Below are 17,661 nucleotides of genomic sequence, written 5' to 3'. Positions count from 1 at the left end.
CTCGCTAGACAAATTTAATTCGTTCCACGGGTCTTTTCTTATAATGAAAAAATTCATCTAGCGAATCCCATAGGAATGCATTGAATTTTTTTTTGAATTTTTTTTTTACCATAGGAACGCATTAATTGAATTTCAATGCATTCCTATGGGAAACCGCGATTCGCTAGACGAAAACGAATTCGTCTAGCGAGCCAACCTCCGCTAGAAAAAACCTTTCGTTAAGCGAAAATTTCGTTAAGCAGGGCATTCGTTAAGCGAGGCACCACTGTAGTTGGTTTTAAATGTTATAGTTCACACACATACACACACACACCCTTTTTTGTAAACCACTAGGGAGGTGGTGGTTGTTTTTACAATCAAGCAGTATATAAATCTTATGGAACAAATGTTCAACCAATGAAGTTTAATAACTTGGACCATAAAGCAATATCTTCCCGGTACGTTTCCTAGCACAATTCAAAGTGTTGGTGCTGAACTTTAAAGCCCTAAACGGCCTCGGCGCGGTATACCTGAAGGAGCATCTCCACCCCCATCGTTCAGCCTGGACACTGAGGTCCACCTCCGAGGGCCTTCTAGCGGTTCCCTCACTGTGAGAAGCAAGGTTACAGAGAACTAGGAAGAGGGCCTTCTCGGTGGTGGCGCCCGCCCTGTGGAACGCCCTCCCATCAGATGTCAAGGAAATAAACAACTTTCTGACTTTTGGAAGACATCTGAAGGCAGCCCTGTTTAGGGAAACAACTATACCCCAGACGGGCGGGGTATAAATATTATTAGTATTATTATTATACCAATGAGAAGACAGTGGCACAAAATTAAAACCCATTGAGGCAAAAGAAAATTACACTGCCAAACAATTAATAGATTTTACAGGGAGGATGTTCCAATAGGTATTTGGAAGAAGCAATCCACTCCATCTTTGGGGGTGGGGGGTGGGGAGAGGTATCTGGCACAGGATATCCATTCATGAAAGTTCCTGTTATAAGAAAGCTTGGGAAGGTGCCATAAAAATGAAAACATGGAGGATAAAACTAGCAAGGGCTACTGGCCACAATGGTTACATTATTCCTCGATAGCAAGCCTTTGAATTCCAGTCCGAGAGAAATATATATGGGCAGATTGCTCTTGTGTTCAGATCCTGATTACAAGGTTTCCCATAGGACACAGTGAGAACAGGATGCTGGCCGAGATGGGCCACTAGCCTGATCCAGGAGGGCTCACCTTCTGTATTATTCTTTTTTAAAGGTAAAGGTAAAGGGACCCCTGACCATTAGGTCTAGTCGCAAACAACTCTGGGGTTGCAGTGCTCATCTTGCTTTACTGGCCGAGGGAGCCGGCGTACAGCTTCCAGGTCATGTGGCCAGCATGACAAAGCCGCTTCTGGCGAACCAGAGCAGCACACGGAAACGCTGTAGTGGTACCTATTTATCTACTTGCACTTTGAGGTGTTTTCGAACTGCTAGGTTGGCAGGAGCAGGGACCGAGCAACAGGAGCTCACCCCGTCACGGGGATTCGAACCGCCGACCTTCTGATCGGCAAGCCCTAGGCTCTGTGGTTTAACTCTTTTTAAGACTCTTTAAAAAGCTGGTGAAATATACCTGGTGTCAGAACCAAAAGGTTTACTATAAAAAAAAAATTGGGAAAGTTATCACTGGCAGTGGAATGGGAGGCAAAGTCATGTTTATTCGTAACATGACACACCAGAGGCAATACCTAAGTGAGGAGTGGTTTAGTTGCACGTGATTTATTGAAGCAATTCAGTTTGCTGAACCAGCCAACAGGCTTCACAATTAATTATTACCCTTGACAAGCTTCCTAACCTGCCCTTCGCCATAAATGGGGCACACCACAGCATTTAAAATTATACCGTAGAGTTTGCAGATATTGTGCACAAATGAGTAGGCATTCCGGGAAGGTACTAATGTGAATTATGTATTTGTGAGTGGTGTCCCACGGACTCCCTATTCAACTTGCTGATTTATCCTCTGTGCTGCTAACGCAGGCAAATAAAGCAGCTTCTTGCCAGCCACCGCTCCCCTGTTGCCCCATTCAATCACCACAATAGGGCTATTTTTCCCCCCTCTGCTGCATGACTGGGAAAACAAAGAGCTCACCTGAGATGCTTCCAAGCTATCGATCACTAGGCTGCCTCGGAATAAAAATGGCCCCCAACAGACAGTTCTCATTGGAGGGTAAACCTTGCTGCTTGGAACAAAACATTCCAGATGAATTAAGACCCTCACAGAGGAGACTTTGGCATGGTATTCAAACAGCATCTGTTTGCTGACAGGATCAGGGTGTTTGGATGAAAAACAGAGACTTTAAACACACAAACACATGCATCTAGACAGAGACGCCTGGAGAAAACCTCTGTCTATATAACTCTCCCCCATATTTAAGGTCAGACTATTTTGTCCATTGAGTCTGCTACTGTCTAAAAAGGGGGTGCCAATGTAGTGCCCACAAGCACCATAAAACCCCCCCAACAGCCTTTGCTGGTGGCCCCCTGGCAAGGCTCCCGGACTGTGGAGTTTCTTTAAAAAAGGTGGGTGGAGAGAAATTAACTATCCAACCCACCCCAGAAAGAAAGCTACAAAGCACAGTGTGCAAGTACCATTCAAAGCAATTTCTCTATTTAAGTTCCTTTATCCGATACATTAGTTCCACACAGAACGTTTGCAACAATAACAGGCGGCTAACAAATTGAGGTTGAATCCTGACAAGACAGAAGTACTGTTTGTGGGGGACGGGCGGGTGTGGGGGACTCCCTGGTCCTGAACCCTGAAGGACCAGGTGCGCAGCCTGGGAGTCATTTTGGACTCACAGCTGTCCATGGAGCCACAGGTTAATTCTGTGTCCAGGGCGGCTGTCTACCAGCTCCATCTGGTACGCAGGCTGAGACCCTACCTGCCCGCAGACTGTCTAACCAGAGTGGTGCATGCTCTAGTTATCTCCCGCTTGGACTACTGCAATGCGCTCTACGTGGGGCTACCTTTGAAGGTGACCCGGAAACTGCAATTAATCCAGAATGCGGCAGCTAGACTGGTGACTGGGAGTAGCCGCTGAGACCACATAACACCGGTCCTAAGAGACCTACATTGGCTCCCAGTACGTTTCCGAGCACAATTCAAAGTGTTGGTGTTGACCTTTAAACTCCTAAACGACCTCGGTCCTGTATACCTGAAGGAGGTCTCCACCCCCATCGTTTAGCCCGGACACTGAGGTCCAGCGCCGAGGGCCTTCTGGCAGTTCCCTCACTGCGAGAAGCAAAGCTACAGGGAACCAGGCAGAGGGCCTTTTTGGTACGGTAGTGGTGCCCGCCCTGTGGAACGCCCTCCCATCGGCGGTCAAGGAGATAAACAACTACCTGACATAAAGGTAAAGGTAAAGGGACCCCTGACCATTAGGTCCAGTCGTGACCGACTCTGGGGTTGCGCGCTCATCTCGCATTATTGGCCGAGGGAGCCGGTGTACAGCTTCCAGGTCATGTGGCCAGCATGACAAAGCTGCTTCTGGCAAACCAGAGCAGCACATGGAAACGCCGTTTACCTTCCCACTGTAGCGGTTCCTATTTATCTATTTGCATTTTGACGTGCTTTCGAACTGCTAGGTTGGCAGGAGCTGGGACCAAGCAACGGGAGCTCACCCCGCCACAGGGATTCGAACCACCGACCTTCTGATCAGCAAGCCCTAGCGCTCAGTGGTTTAACCACAGCGCCACCTGGGTCCCTACCTGACATTTAGAAAACACCTAAAGGCAGCCCTGTTTAGGGAAGTTTTTAATCTGTGATATTTTAATGTATTTTGCTATTTGTTGGAAGCCGCCCAGAGTGGTGGGGGAAACCCGGCCAGATGGGCGGGGTATAAATAATAAAAATAACAGTAACAGGCATGTCTACTCAGAAGTCCCATTCAGTTTAATAAGAGAGCTTTACTCCCAAGCAAGTGGGTATGGGAAAGCAGCCTATGTTTGATTCAGGTTGGCAGGGGGTGGAATGGAGTTCTTGTGCCCTTAACAGCTGTACAACAGGCGGAAATTCAATAGGTTAAGCCTTTTCCTGTATGCAAATGCAATTCTGGGGAAAGCGTCGCCATCTCTCCAATTTTGAGTTATGCCATCTCCCCACCCCACCCTAAAAAAGCAGTATTTTTTGTGGCTGGCACTCACAGAACACTCTCAAAATTCTGGTCCAAAAAGGTTGGTAACCTGTGGTCTATTGACTAGCTGTGGCTCCTCAAGGTCTTTCCTTTCATCTGCTATCTGAACCTTTCCAATGGAGATGCTAAGGACCGCAGGGTTGTAGCTCAGTAGAACATCTTCCTTGCCTGAATAAGGACTCAGGTTCAACCCCCAGCATCACTAGATAGGGCTGGGAAAGACCCCTGCCTGACACTCTGGAGACCCGCTGCCAGCCAGTGTCAAGAACATTGAGCTTCATGCACCAATGCTCTGAACTGGAATAAGGGCAGCTATCCATCTCCTAAGGACTGACTTATTGAAACTGTATACAAAACTGTGCACCGTCACTGAGCTGGCCAAATACACCTGGCCAAACACACCTGAGATGTGTGTTTTCAGCCCCCAGCCCCTTATTCCTGTGTCTGTGCTCTGTTTCAGGTGTTGTTTAATTATGAAATTTAAATTCCTGCAACCCACCCAGGCATCAGCCAGGGAAGAGCAGGTCATAAATTTAGTAAGTGACAATAATATGCTTCCAGCTCTCTTAACTGACCAGAGACAGTTCCAATATTCTGCTACCTGTTCCTGGTGAATTAGATTTTGCCCCTAATTTTCCATTCGGGGAAATCTGAAGAACAGTTTTTAATTTTTATTTAAAAGAGAAGTGTAAGCATACATATGCACACGTGCAAACGCGCGCACGCCCCCCATTAGTTCACTGCTTCCCCTTTCTCTGCGCCCCCATAGCGACTTATCTAGATAGTAGAAGTTGCTAAAAAGGATCTCAGTTGCAGCTAGGAATGCTTGGGGAATTTATCAGTGAATTCTGAGAGGAGCTGGCCAGATCTCCACCTCAGGGACCCGCTTGCAGATCAGGACACTGGTCACTTTTAGGTTCTGCACCTCTCGGCTCAAAAGCATGCCCAAACAGCACGTAAAATGCATACTTAGAAAGGCACAATTTGTGAGAAAAACACACTCTGTGTGTCTGCATCTGTATTTATTTCTATTTTGACAAACAAAGCTTCTTAGATTAAAGCAAAACAGGACGGGAAATGCTGATGCCTGACCATACACACAAAACCAACACAGGCCAGAAATAAAAGACTAATTCACCAACCCCCCTAACTGTAGCCTAAGCTCAGTGCAGTCAGATCCATTACTATGTGATATTAAGGATTCTGTTAAGCAAGGGCTGTGTGTTTGTTCATTTTACACATACACACACTGAAACAGTTGTGGGGTTTTGGTTTACTTCTTAAATCAGTCCAGGACGGACTATGGCAGCGTAACTGAATGCAACACAACACAAGGAGAAAATAGCCTTCAGCAATATATTGCAGGAAGGAATTCACTATAGCGCTAGGGCAGTCATTCTGTCAGTGCAAACATTTCAGCTTGCCAGGTGAAATGATCCCCTCCTGCTGTTTTGGGGTTCTCCTGATCCCCACAAGCCAATTCCGGAGGGTGGGGGTATAGCCCCACCGCACTAGCAACTGCTTCTGCAACTGTGCCTTTTAAAAACATAATTTGAGAGCTGAGAGGACCCCTAAAAGGTAAAGGGACCCCTGACCGTTAGGTCCAGTCATGGACGACTCTGGGGTTGCGGCACTCATCTCGCTTTACTGGCCGAGGGAGCCGGCGTACAGCTTCCGGCTCATGTGGCCAGCATGAATAAGCTGCTTCTGGCAAACCAGAGCAGCGCACGGAAACGCCGTTTACCTTCCCGCCGGAGCGGTACCTACTTATCTACTTGCACTTTGACGTGCTTTCGAACTGCTAGGTGGGCAGGAGCAGGGACCGAGCAACGGGAGCTCACCCCGTCGCAGGGATTCGAACCGCCGACCTTCTGATCGGCAAGCCCTAGGCTCAGTGGTTTAACCCACAGCGCCACCCGCATCCCGGGGCAGGACATGGCTATCTGGTTACAGGTAGGTAGCCGTGTTGGTCTGTCGTAGTCAAAACAAAATAAAAAAAATTCCTTCCAGTAGCACCTTAGAGACCAACTAAGTTTGTCATAGGTATGAGCTTTAGACCACAGCGCCACCCGCGTCCCTGTGACTTTTAAAAACATAATTTGAGAGCTGGGAGGACCCCTAAGGCTCATCTATTCCAACCCCCCTGCTCAATGAAGGACTTTACGGGGGGTGGGATGAGAAGGAATTTGCAGTGTAAGGAAAAACAGGGGTGTTTTCATTTGCAAAACACGACGCACTGGCAATGTCATGGGAGTTGCTTCTCTGTACAGCAATCCCCATGCTGCCAGGGTAGCACATGTGAATCCGGCAAACACATGGCCAAGGGGGGAAAGAAGAGGGGTGGCCCCACACACTTTCAGCTCTGACCCTGCCTGCTGCTACTATGCAATCTCCAGTGCATCCCACCCACCCACCCCAAACGCCACTGTGGGAATGCAGCGCTCAACAGAGAAAAGATTGCCCACGCCTATGTAAAACTAGCCAACCTGCACGCACAAAATATAACTGCTGCCCAGATTAGGAGTGAGACATTTCCAGCCTCTGGGCCGCTTTAGGCTCTCCAGGCCTCCTCCACATTTGGCTAACAACAACAACAACAACAACAAATTTTTATTTATACCCCGCCCTCCCCAGTCAAAACCGGGCTCAGGGCGGCTCACACCAATAAAATTACAATAAAACATAAAAAGCAATTGATTAAAATACAGTATTAAAATTTAAAATGCAGCCTGGTTTTAAGTAGTCCATAAATCCAAGCCATGAGGGAGGAAAACACAGGGGTCAAGACTGAATCCAACCCAAAGGCCAGGCGGAACAGCTCTGTCTTGCAGGCCCTGCGGAAAGATGACAAATCCCGCAGGGCCCTGGTCTCCTGTGAAAGAGCGTTCCACCAAGTTGGGGCCAATACTGAAAAGGCCCTGGCCCTAGTTGAGGCCAATCTAGCCACCTTATGGCTCGGGATCTCCAGAACATTGTTGTTTGTGGACCTTAAGGTCCTCCGCGGGGCATACCAGGAGAGGCGGCCCCGTAGGTACAAGGACATTAACCCCAAGCCCACCTGTCCTAGAGCTGATGTCCTTTATGATGAGAGGCAGCTGGCTGGGCTATTGGGGTCAGGTTGCTGATTGTCTGGGCTTGCAAAGCCTCACATATCAGCTGATGCTCAAGGCCTGCTTAAGCTTTGCTTCTGGCCCTTTGCAAGCCACACTGATCAGCTGATTGGCAGCGCAGGCATAAACAAGTCACCTGACAGAGTTGTGACGACTGACATGGGGAGAGAAGGGGCCAACCCACTAGCCACATCCGGTCCCTCACACCTGGCTTTGACGGACCAGATCAAATTCCATCTGGTCCAATATTATGCTCCAACAGCAACCAACCAGAGATGCCTCTTTTGGGATATACAGATTCCGCATGAAGTTCAAGTTTTGCTAGTATGGTAGACTGGTAGACCTTAGCTAAAGAATGCATCTAAGCCAGAGGCCATCACACCTTGCAATATAAAATACCACTGATTTAATTATGCATTGTGCAAGGGACACACATTTCAAGCAGTGCCCTTCAAGTAGAGCGAGGCAGCTCATTCCTTTCTTCCCTGCCACATTTTAAAGGGAGAACCATGTTTTGAAAACATGTGTCCTCAATTCAGCCACAGTCACCACTGATATATATACATTGGGAAGTTTCTGACAGCAAGAGCTGTTTGACCGTGGAACGGACTCCCTTTGGAGGTTGTGGAATCTCCTTTGTTGTGGGTTTGAAAGCAGAGGCTGGGTGATCATCTGTCACGGACGCTTGAGCAGAAATTCAACATATAAGGTATTATTGGAAGAGGAAAACAACAAACTTAAATTGAAAGAATATAAGGAAGTTAAAAAACATTTCAACGATTGATTGGCTGCAATATTTTCAAATTAATCAGAGATTGGCAAAAGATAAACAAAAAGGATTTGAGAAAGAAATTTCAAGACTGGATGAGTACTTAATCCAATCTAAAAGTAAACCTATTTCAAAATTATATGATTTGCTCCCAGAATGGGAGGTAAAGGAGGAGCAAGTGAAGACAGCGATGGTAAAGTGGGCTGTGGAAAAGAGATATCAAATTTACGGCATGCTATAATTTAAGAGAGAATGTAATGAAAATGCAATACAGATGGTACCTGACCCCGGTCAGACTGGCAAAAATGTATAAAAACTGTAGTGATGTCTGTTGGAGATGCAACAACGGGGCAGGAACCTTTCTACACATGTGGTGGGAGTGCAAAGAGATAGTGGGATTCTGGCAAAATATCTAGAACGAATTGAAAAAGATGTTTAGATTTTCATTTGAAAAAAACCCAGAATCCTTTCTCCTAGGTATCATGTCAGCGGAAATAAACATAACGGTCAGACCAATATTTATGTTATTGATTGCCAAAAATTGGGAAAGCAGCAGCGTCCCAACTAAAACAGACTGGCTATCTAAAATGATGGAATACTTCCATATTGCCAAAGCAACAGGGAGGATAAGAGGAGATGTGGTACAAAAAGTGAATAAGGAGTGGGCTATCTTTAAGGAATACATCAAAATTTATGTGGAAAAAAAATAGAATTTCTGACAGATATTGAGTGAATCCAGAAAATGATTAGAGTGAAAGGAGAGCAAAGTCAAGATAGAAGAAGAGATTAAAGAAATAAAGAAATGTGTTTAAGCTAGTTGGAAAAATAAAGTAGCGTTAACAAGAATGGCTGGAAGTCAAGTCACTTGGTGGGTGTCTGTGTGGGGTAGGTGTGTAGGTATGTTGATAAGTATAGTATAGGTAGGTATTATATAGAGTAATGTAGGTATGTTTTATGCTATGAATATAAGGTGGTGTGTTGTGTATGTGTATTGTGCAAATGTAAATGTAAATTTTAATAAAATAAAATATAAATATAAAAGATGCTTGAGCAAAGATTGCTGCATTGCAGGGGGTTGGACTAGATGACCCTCGGGGTCCCTTGCAACTCTGCAGTGCTGTGATTCTCTAATATCCCCAGGCAAGTCAATTACCTTTCAGCACCAGTTTCTCCACCTACAGAATTCAAACAATAAGCCTGACCTACCTTCGCAGGCTATTATAATGGAGAAATGGTGTTTACTTGCTCTAAGCCTTCAGGTTTGGGCAAGGTTAAAATAAATTAAATTCTACACTGGCCTACTTTAGATCAAACATTTGAACATATGCTCCTTTTTTGCTTGTCTACTCCCTTCTTGACAAAAGTACACAGTCCCTCCTGTCCCTAAACCATGTGATGTTTGTCATAGGAGAAATGACCTTTTAATTCCTCTCAGGGAAATGTCAGGGCCTGTCAGTGCTCTACTGTGGGGACCTTCCCCTTGAACAAGTAAAATGCTTATGAACATTCCATATCAGCGGTCCCCAAACTACGGCCCGGGGGCCGCATACGGCCCACGAGGCTCTTTTATGCGGCCCCCGGCAACTCCCGCCGCAGCTGCCCGCTCCGACCCAGAAAAGCGACGGAAAACGCTTGCACGTGTGCACAAGCGTGTCATTTCCGGTGTACTTCCAGGTCAGAGGAGGCTCCTGCACATGCGCAGAAGCTATTTCCAGCACTTTCCTGGTCGGGAGTGTGCCAGAAATAGCGTATGCGCATGGGCGCTCCCCCGCCCTCCGGCCCGAAGCCGGGCAAGTTTGGGGACCCCTGTTCCATGTCATCACAGAGCCCGAGTCCAATGCTGAGAATGAGTTTATATCCTCACATATATATTTTTGCAATTTCTGTGCTGCACATCTTTGGGGAGACTTATATAAATAAAGCAGCCATTACCAACAAGGGCTCCACAAATCCACTTGCCAGCTCTCTGCTAAGGCATACTTTTAGGAAACAAATTCTAGGAAGATCCCATGCCCAGAGAACTGGGTGGGGTGTCGCCTGATCCTGCCCTGCGCCTTGGAGAGGCTCAGGAAGCTTAGGCGAGCTCTCTGAAACGTAGCAGGAATTCTGAAAGTTGCCTTATAGAGAGCCAGCCTCTTGCTCCATCCAGTTCAGCATTGCTTACATCAGCCTTTGCCAGCTTTGTTGTTGTTGTTTAGTCGTGTCCGACTCTTCGTGACCCCATGGACCAGAGCATGCCAGGCACCCCTGTCTTCCACTGCCTCCCGCAGTTTGGTCAAACTCATGTTGGTAGCTTCAAGAACACTGTCCAACCATCTCATCCTCTGTCGTCCCCTTCTCCTAGTGCCCTCCATCTTTCCCAGCATCAGGGTCTTTTCCAGGGAATCTTCTCTTCTCATGAAGTGGCCAAAGTATTGGAGCCTCAGCTTCAGGATCTGTCCTTCCAGTGAGCACTCGGGGCTGATCTCCTTCAGAATGGATAGGTTTGATCTTCTTGCAGTCCATGGGACTCTCAAGAGTCTCCCCTCCAGCACTGTAATTCAAAAGCATCCATTCTTCTGCGATCAACCTTCTTTATGGCACCAAATGCTTTGGACTACAATTCCCATCAGCCTCAGCTACAGTGACTCGCAGCAGGCAACCAGGGTTTCAGACAGGAGTCTTTCCCCAGTATTAACATGGGGATAGAACCTAGGACCTTCTGAATGCAAAGCAGATTGCTCAACCACCAATGTGTCAGACTGGACCTTTTTACCATGGTCTTCTTGAAGAGGGCAAGGTTTAACTGGCCTCCCAAATTTGTGGTTCTCTGGTTACTGATCTCCCCTTCTTTTTCTTTCTCATCTTCCAGGAAATATCTGGACTGCTTGTTTGAATATTCCTCAGAATATGACAATGCCTTATTACAACACAACACTATTTGCCTGCTCAGCATCCCATGCTAAGTGTGAAGGGGAGGGAGGGAAGCAACTTCCCCTTTCATATTAAAATGACAAACGTTCCTGTTTTGTTTATTATCTGCTACCCGCCTGCCCAGGTTTTTGAAAAACAAATACACACCTATATAGGTTCTCTGCAAGTGTTAGAAACTCAAGATATATATGCTAGGCGCCAAATTGCTCCTTAAACCAGGGTTACAGTCACCAAAGCAGAATGCCTAGTTGCCATTTTGGAGCCGGGTGGCTCAAAGGTTTTTATTTTTCAAGGAGACTTTTGGTTCCTGAAATTTGTTCTGATTGTGCGGTGGAATCTTTGTTCTGATTGTTTAGGTGGAATCTTCTTTCCTATAATCTTCTACGTTTATAAAAATTCTGTAGCGACCCAGGAGACAAACCAAGCTATTTTGTCAGGCCCGGGGATTAGTCTTCTAGGTTAAGGGAGCATGGCAGAGATGTGTAAGATTTTGAGCAGTGTAGAAAAAGTGGGAAAGGATTTCTCCCTCTTTCATAATGCCAGACCTGGGGGCACCCAAGGAAGCTGAACGTTGGAAAGTTCAGGACAGACAAAAGAAAGCCGTTATTCACACAGCGCATCATTAAACTAAGGAATCGGTTTCCCAAAAGAGGGAGTGACGGGTACCAACTGGGTGGTTTTGAAAAGAATATTAGACAAAAATCATGGAGGATCAGATTATCACCGGATGCGACACCAGCATTTGGCTGGTCAGTATGGGAACAAGAGGCTGGGCTAGGTCTTTGGCCTGGTTCAGCAGGCCTCATCTTATGAGGGAAACCTGGAAACAAAACCAGGGGAAGCTGAAAGAGGCAGTAAGGCATAAGGAACATGCAAAGCTCCTTACTCCTTCTCCTGGACGGGAAGTCGGGTCTATAGAAAAAGACCATTTTTATTTCAACGTTTTGTGATTACTCTTTGGTATATTATTTTTCTTTTTGTTTTGTGTTGATGTATATGGATCATTAGGGACGCGGGTGGCGCTGTGGGTTAAGCCACTGAGCCTGGGGCTTGCTGATCAGAAGGTTGGTGATCCGAATCCCCGCGACGGGGTGAGCTCCCGTTGCTCGGTCCCAGCTCCTGCCAACCTAGCAGTTCGAAAGCAAGTCAAAGTGCAAGTAGATAAATAGGTTTAGGAAGAACTTCCTGACAGTAAGAGCTGTTCGACAGTGGGATTTGCTGCCAAGGAGTGTGGTGGAGTTTCCTTCTTTGGAGGTCTTTCAGTGGAGGCTTGGCAGCCATCTGTCAGGAATGCTTTGATGGTGTTTCCTGCTTGGCAGGGGGTTGGACTGGATGGCCCTTGTGGTCTCTTCCAACTCTATGATTCTAGGTACCGCTCCAGCAGGAAGGTAAACAGCGTTTCCGTGGGCTGCTCTGGTTCGCCAGAAGCCGCTTTGTCATGCTGGCCACAGGACCTGGAAGCTGTACGCCGGCTCCCTCGGCCAATAAAGCGAGATGAGTGCCGCCGCAACCCCAGAGTCGGTCACGACTGGACCTAATGGTCAGGGGTCTCTTTACCCTTTATACGAATCATTGTCTTTCTTGGTGTGTTAAAGTGAAAATAAAAGAAAAAGAACATGTATATATCCTGACACAAAGTCCATGCAGCCAAACACCCTGTTCCCAACAAATGTCAGCCAGATTATTCTGGGATGCCTTACAAAGCAGTTAACACCCCTCACCCTTTTCGTCAGTATCGTGTTCATCCCTGCACCGTCCTGAAAGGTAAGGAGGAAAAGGCCACAGAACCTCAGTCTCCCAATTTCAGGCACGCAGGCCAGTTGTTTTAATACCTGAATGGCCTGGGAATATGACCCTTATCCTGGGTCCAGTTGGAATTTAAAAGCCACTGCTGGCTGCCCTCTGGACCTTTAGCAGAGGTTACATCCTATTGGGAACCCACGCATCAAAAGGAACCCGCTGGCTTGCAGAACAACCCAAAAAGCGACAGAGCTTGAAAGCTTAACGAGCTCCAGAAACAAAAAACTTTAATGAGCTTCGGAAATCAAAAGCTGCAAAGGTGGTGCTTTGTCTTAACTCCGCCTGCCTGAGAAAAGGGCCAGCAGACATGAGCTAGGAATGAGTGAAGGGTCTTAATATGAAGGTAGGCAAGAGGGTGGGTGGGTTGCCAGGACAGGAAAGACTGCATGTCGCCAAATGCTTCAGGGAAGCAACACAACCAGACAACACCTGCTTTGCATGCAGAAACACCTGCCTCCAGTTTTAGGTAGCATGGTTAGGAAAGACCACCCACCCCTAGACCTTGGAGAACCATTGCTTGCTGGCCGGCATAGTGGTTAAAACAAACTTGGCCAAACTTGGCACCTCCAGCTGTTTTGGGACTACAACTCCCATCATCCCTAGCTAACAGGACCAGTGGTCAGGGATGATGGGAATTGTAGTCCCAAAATAGCTGGACAGGCCAAGTTTGGCCATGCCTGGGTTAGCGTGTCAGTCTAGGGCAGACGTCCCCAAACTTCGGCCCTCCAGATGTTTTGGACTACAATTCCCATCTTCCCCGACCACTGGCCCTGTTAGCTAGGGATCATGGGAGTTGTAGGCCAAAACACCTGGAGGGCCGCAGTTTGGGGGTGCTTGGTCTAGGGCCTGGGAGAGCAGGGCTCAAATCCCTGCTCCACCATGAAGCCCACCAGGTGACCCTGATCTAATCACTGCCTCTCAGTCTAACCCAGCGTTTCCCAACCTTGGGCCGCCAGCTGTTTTTGGACTACAACTCCCATCATCCCTAGCTAGCAAGACCAGTGGTCAGGAATGATGGGAATTGTAGTCCGAAAACAGCTGGAAGCCCAAGGTTGGGAAACACTGGTCTAACTGAACTTGCAAGGTTGCTGTCAGGATAACATGAGGAGGAGTAGGACTAGGTATAACGCCCCAAGCATTTGGGAAGAAAGGAGGGCCAAATATGCAGCGATATAGTATATAAAATAAAAAAACAAGCACCAGGCTAGATAGACTTGTATTCTGACTCAATACATAAGGCAGCTTCATATGTTTTCCATGTTACAGAGGCAGAGAGATCGTCAACTGTGGCACAGTGAGGATTCTGCAAGGGAGATGCAACATGAAAACAGCGGCTCGTTCAGATTCCAAAAACGGCGCACTGCACTGAAAATAAAACTGCAACAAAACAGTTTTGTTTTGTTTTGCAGCATTTGACGCAATTGCACGAAGCGATTTCTGCTTTTGTCATGCATACCTGGACCATGGGCCCATTTAATTGTTTAACAAAAATATAGCAACTCACTGGACAGGAGAGGCAAGGCATCGATGGCGTTGCGGAAGAAACACCTGGAGGGTGATATGCTCAGTGGGGGGTTGTGGGGGGGATGCTAAGACAAGCAGCAGTCGGTGGAAAATACTGAAATGTGAGCATGGAAATGGCACAGTGAGTCTTACCATGAATGCCAGGAGTCTTGTGGCACCACACTCAGCAATGGGTAGGAGAAAAGTGAGGGTGAGGGGGGAGAAGAACGTATTTCACAGGCACCCATTCTTCTCTCTTTTAGTGTTAAGGCAGGGGTGGGGGGACTTTTTCCAGGCTGAAGGCCGCATTCCCTTCTGGGGGCCGCACACCAGCGGTGGTTGTGGCCAGAGGCAAAAGAAGGTCCATAGATTCATAGAATTGTAGAGAATCTGAGGATAACCTAGCCCAGGGGGCAACAAACTTTTTCAGCAGGGGGCCAGTCCACTGTTCCTCAGACCTTGTGGGGGGGCGGACTATATTTTGGAGAGAAAAAATTATGCAAGAGCACCACGAGCCCCGGTGGATGCTTACCTGTGTCTTGTGAGCAGCAGGGGCTGGCGGCGGCAGGATAGACTATGAGTGGCATAAAAGGGCTCCAGAGAGGGGCTGCTTTAAATGGCCAGCCCCCTTCCTCCTCTAGGCAGGGCAGGGAGGAGCCAGGAGGAGGGAGGGAGGGAGGAGGCGCTGCTGCTGCTGAGGGAAGCAGAGGGAAAGAACGTGCGTGCTGGCGATCCACGTGGCAATTCCCAGACCGCCCGCGAGCCAGATCCAGAATTGGGCCTGATCCGGCCCCCGGGCCTTAGTTTGCCGACCCATGATGTAGCCCAACTCCCCTGCAATGCAGGAATACGCGATGCAATGAATGCCAAATTTGCCTTTGTGTGGTAGGCTAGTTTCCACCCAAGCTGCTCACACGGCCAGCCCTCTCTATCCCCCATCCATGGAAGCATGACCAGTGTCCAAGGGCACATTGACTCCCAGGGTGAAGGCCCCGCATTCCTGATTGAAAAAAATGCTGCCAAATATACGTATGCAACTCAAAAGCACTCGTGGCTAGCAGGCTGCGGAGCCACAAATCAAAAGAGGACCGAGGTTGCCTGACACCACACTCCCACTACGCAGGGTTGCGACAGGCCCTACACCGCTCCAGTTGCAAGTCTGGACACTGAGCCAGCTGGTGCAAATATGGGAAGCAACTAACCATTCCGTTTACCAAAGGGTCCCCAAAGGCCTGAATGGAAGGAAGCAATGGAGGCAGGAGGAAGGTACCGATTTAAGAAGGCGGGACAGAGACACCACCACGCAGTGCGTGCCAATGTCCAGTCCCCAAAAGCTTCTGCTAAACGTAGCCTCAGGTTAAGAGGTGAAAGGTGAAGACCTGAGATCTTGGGCAGCCTCAAACAGTCACAGCAGGGTGAAGATAAGACTAGAAGCCTGACTCAATCCTAGGCGCCTTCCCAAGTCCAATGTACAAGATCATACTGATTCCTTGGGGAAGAGCCATAACTCAGCGGCTCAAGAATGCAGAAGGTCCTGGTTGCAATCCCCGGCATCTCTAGGTAGGACTGGAAGATATTTTTGCCTGGAGCCTTGCAGAACTGCTGCCAGTCTGTGCGGACAATGCCAAACTAGACAGGTGGTTAGCCTGACATGGTATGAAGCAGCACTACTTTCAGAGGGCTGAAGAAGCAGGCAGGGTATACCTGAACCGCCATACCACATCCTGGCCCCCAAGATCCCTCCTGCTCCTGTCTAGAGATGCCACACCCCTTCCTGCAAAAGCGAGTTGGCCATCTATGGACCAGAAGCACAGAAGGCATGGGACCATTGCAACTTCATCAAAAAGGGGGTAGGTTTGCCTCGCCTTTGAGAACACACTTTCCACGCAGCTCCCGGGCAATGGATGTGTGCCAAAAATGCCAAAGGCCCTCGTCATCCAGTGCGGCTAAGAGTGTCAGACCAGGACCTGGAAGACCAGAGTTTGACTCAGCCACTCAAGTGGATTGAGTGACCTCATGGCAATGATTACTGCCTCTCGGCCAAACCTACTGCACAAGGCTGTGGCAAGAGGAGGGAAAGATGTGGGGCTGCGACCATTTTTACATCACTTTGTGGTCCTTGGAGGGAAAGTGTGGGGGGGGGGGAGAGATTGAACCTTTCCCACCTCTCTTCTAACTTGCTACTGCCACTTCCAAAATAAGATTGATATCAAATAAAGGTTTTTTAAAAAACAAACAAACAAACCACACACACACAAAAAGCAGGAAAGCAATTTCTGACCAGCAACACCATCTAGGACTTGGGAACAGAAACTCAAGCAAAACGGGCACCTCCCTCGCCCACCCAAATGTGGCAATGCCCATCATCATGTGCAGGAGGGGCAACGCACTTAAAAACAACCAGGTCCAGAGATTAACATTAAAGACATCCAGCCACACTTTTGGGCAGCCTTTTCCCCCTTCTTTATTTTTAGAGTTGCCGCATGTTTCTTTGTTTCTCTCCGGCTGCAACAGAAAGGCGACTCCCCCCCCCCCGCCCCGTCCCCGAACCTCAAGCCAAGCGCCTTAAACGAAAGTTTTGTTTTTGTTTTTTTAACTCTCGGCCATTCTCACGCTACAAGGCGCCGAGATAGCCAGACAGATAACCGTCAGGGGAAGTATTTTTAAGAAAAGAAAGGAAGGAAACAGAAGTGTGTGCCCAAGAAGGGTGGGGCGGCGGGGGCTTCTTCTCGGCTCCCTTTGGGCTTCCACTTACCCAGCCGGGGAGGAAGTGAGGAGAGGGGGGGCAAGGAGGATCGGGTGCGTATTTCCCCCAGAGAGGGAGCTCTTTTTTTAATATATATACTTAATATAGCCTATGTATTTAAAAATGATTTTTAAGCTTCCACGCTCTCCGATTCCCTGCAAGGAAAGGAGGCGCAGGGAAGGCGCGCGCAGGGCGCAGCGTTCCTCTTACCTTGACGAAGAGCTCGACTTGAGGCTGCTCCTCGGCCATGTCGAGGGAGGCTGGGCGCGCTGGGGTTGGGGGGGCCGGAGGGAAGCTGCTTTGGGGGGTCAAGGAGAAGTTTCGGTGGATTTAAGGGAGAGGACGACGGACCGCGCCGATCGGCTCAAAAAGAGAAAGAAAAGCAAGCCTCTCGCAACTTCAAGCAACTTCCCTCCGCGGCTCCGGGCCACGCCCAGGAACTGAGCCCGGGCGAGCCGTGAGTCACCGAGGATGGGCGGATGGGAGCACAGCGCGGGTGGAGGGAGAGAGGGCGGGAGGGAGGGAGAGAGGGGACCAGCCCCGGCTAGGGGGGCCGTGGAGCAGACGCGGGGTGGGATTCTCTCTTGCGCCAGCCTGCTTCGCTTCGCCCTCTCCTCCGATTTCGCTCCCCTTTTCTACTTTCTCAGCCTCTTCCTTAAACCCT

The 17,661-nt window shown here is 48.4% G+C and overlaps 1 protein-coding gene across 1 annotated transcript in view; it reads right to left on the bottom strand.

The window, feature by feature from the left end:
• The window catches only part of CLIC1 (CLIC family member 1), a 36,366-nt gene extending 19,000 nt beyond the window's left edge, over positions 1-17,366 (bottom strand). The window contains exon 1 of the mRNA XM_035107032.3: positions 17,208-17,366. Coding sequence (XP_034962923.1) covers positions 17,208-17,246 — 39 coding nt within the window. The 5' untranslated portion in view covers positions 17,247-17,366. The remainder of the gene's footprint in view (positions 1-17,207) is intronic.
• Positions 17,367-17,661: the final 295 nt, after the last annotated feature.

Source organism: Zootoca vivipara, chromosome 2 (genome assembly GCF_965207765.1).
Source record: "Zootoca vivipara chromosome 2, rZooViv2.hap1.1, whole genome shotgun sequence".
In the NCBI taxonomy this organism is placed as follows: domain Eukaryota; kingdom Metazoa; phylum Chordata; class Lepidosauria; order Squamata; family Lacertidae; genus Zootoca; species Zootoca vivipara.
This window is presented reverse-complemented; position numbering and strand designations above follow the sequence as displayed.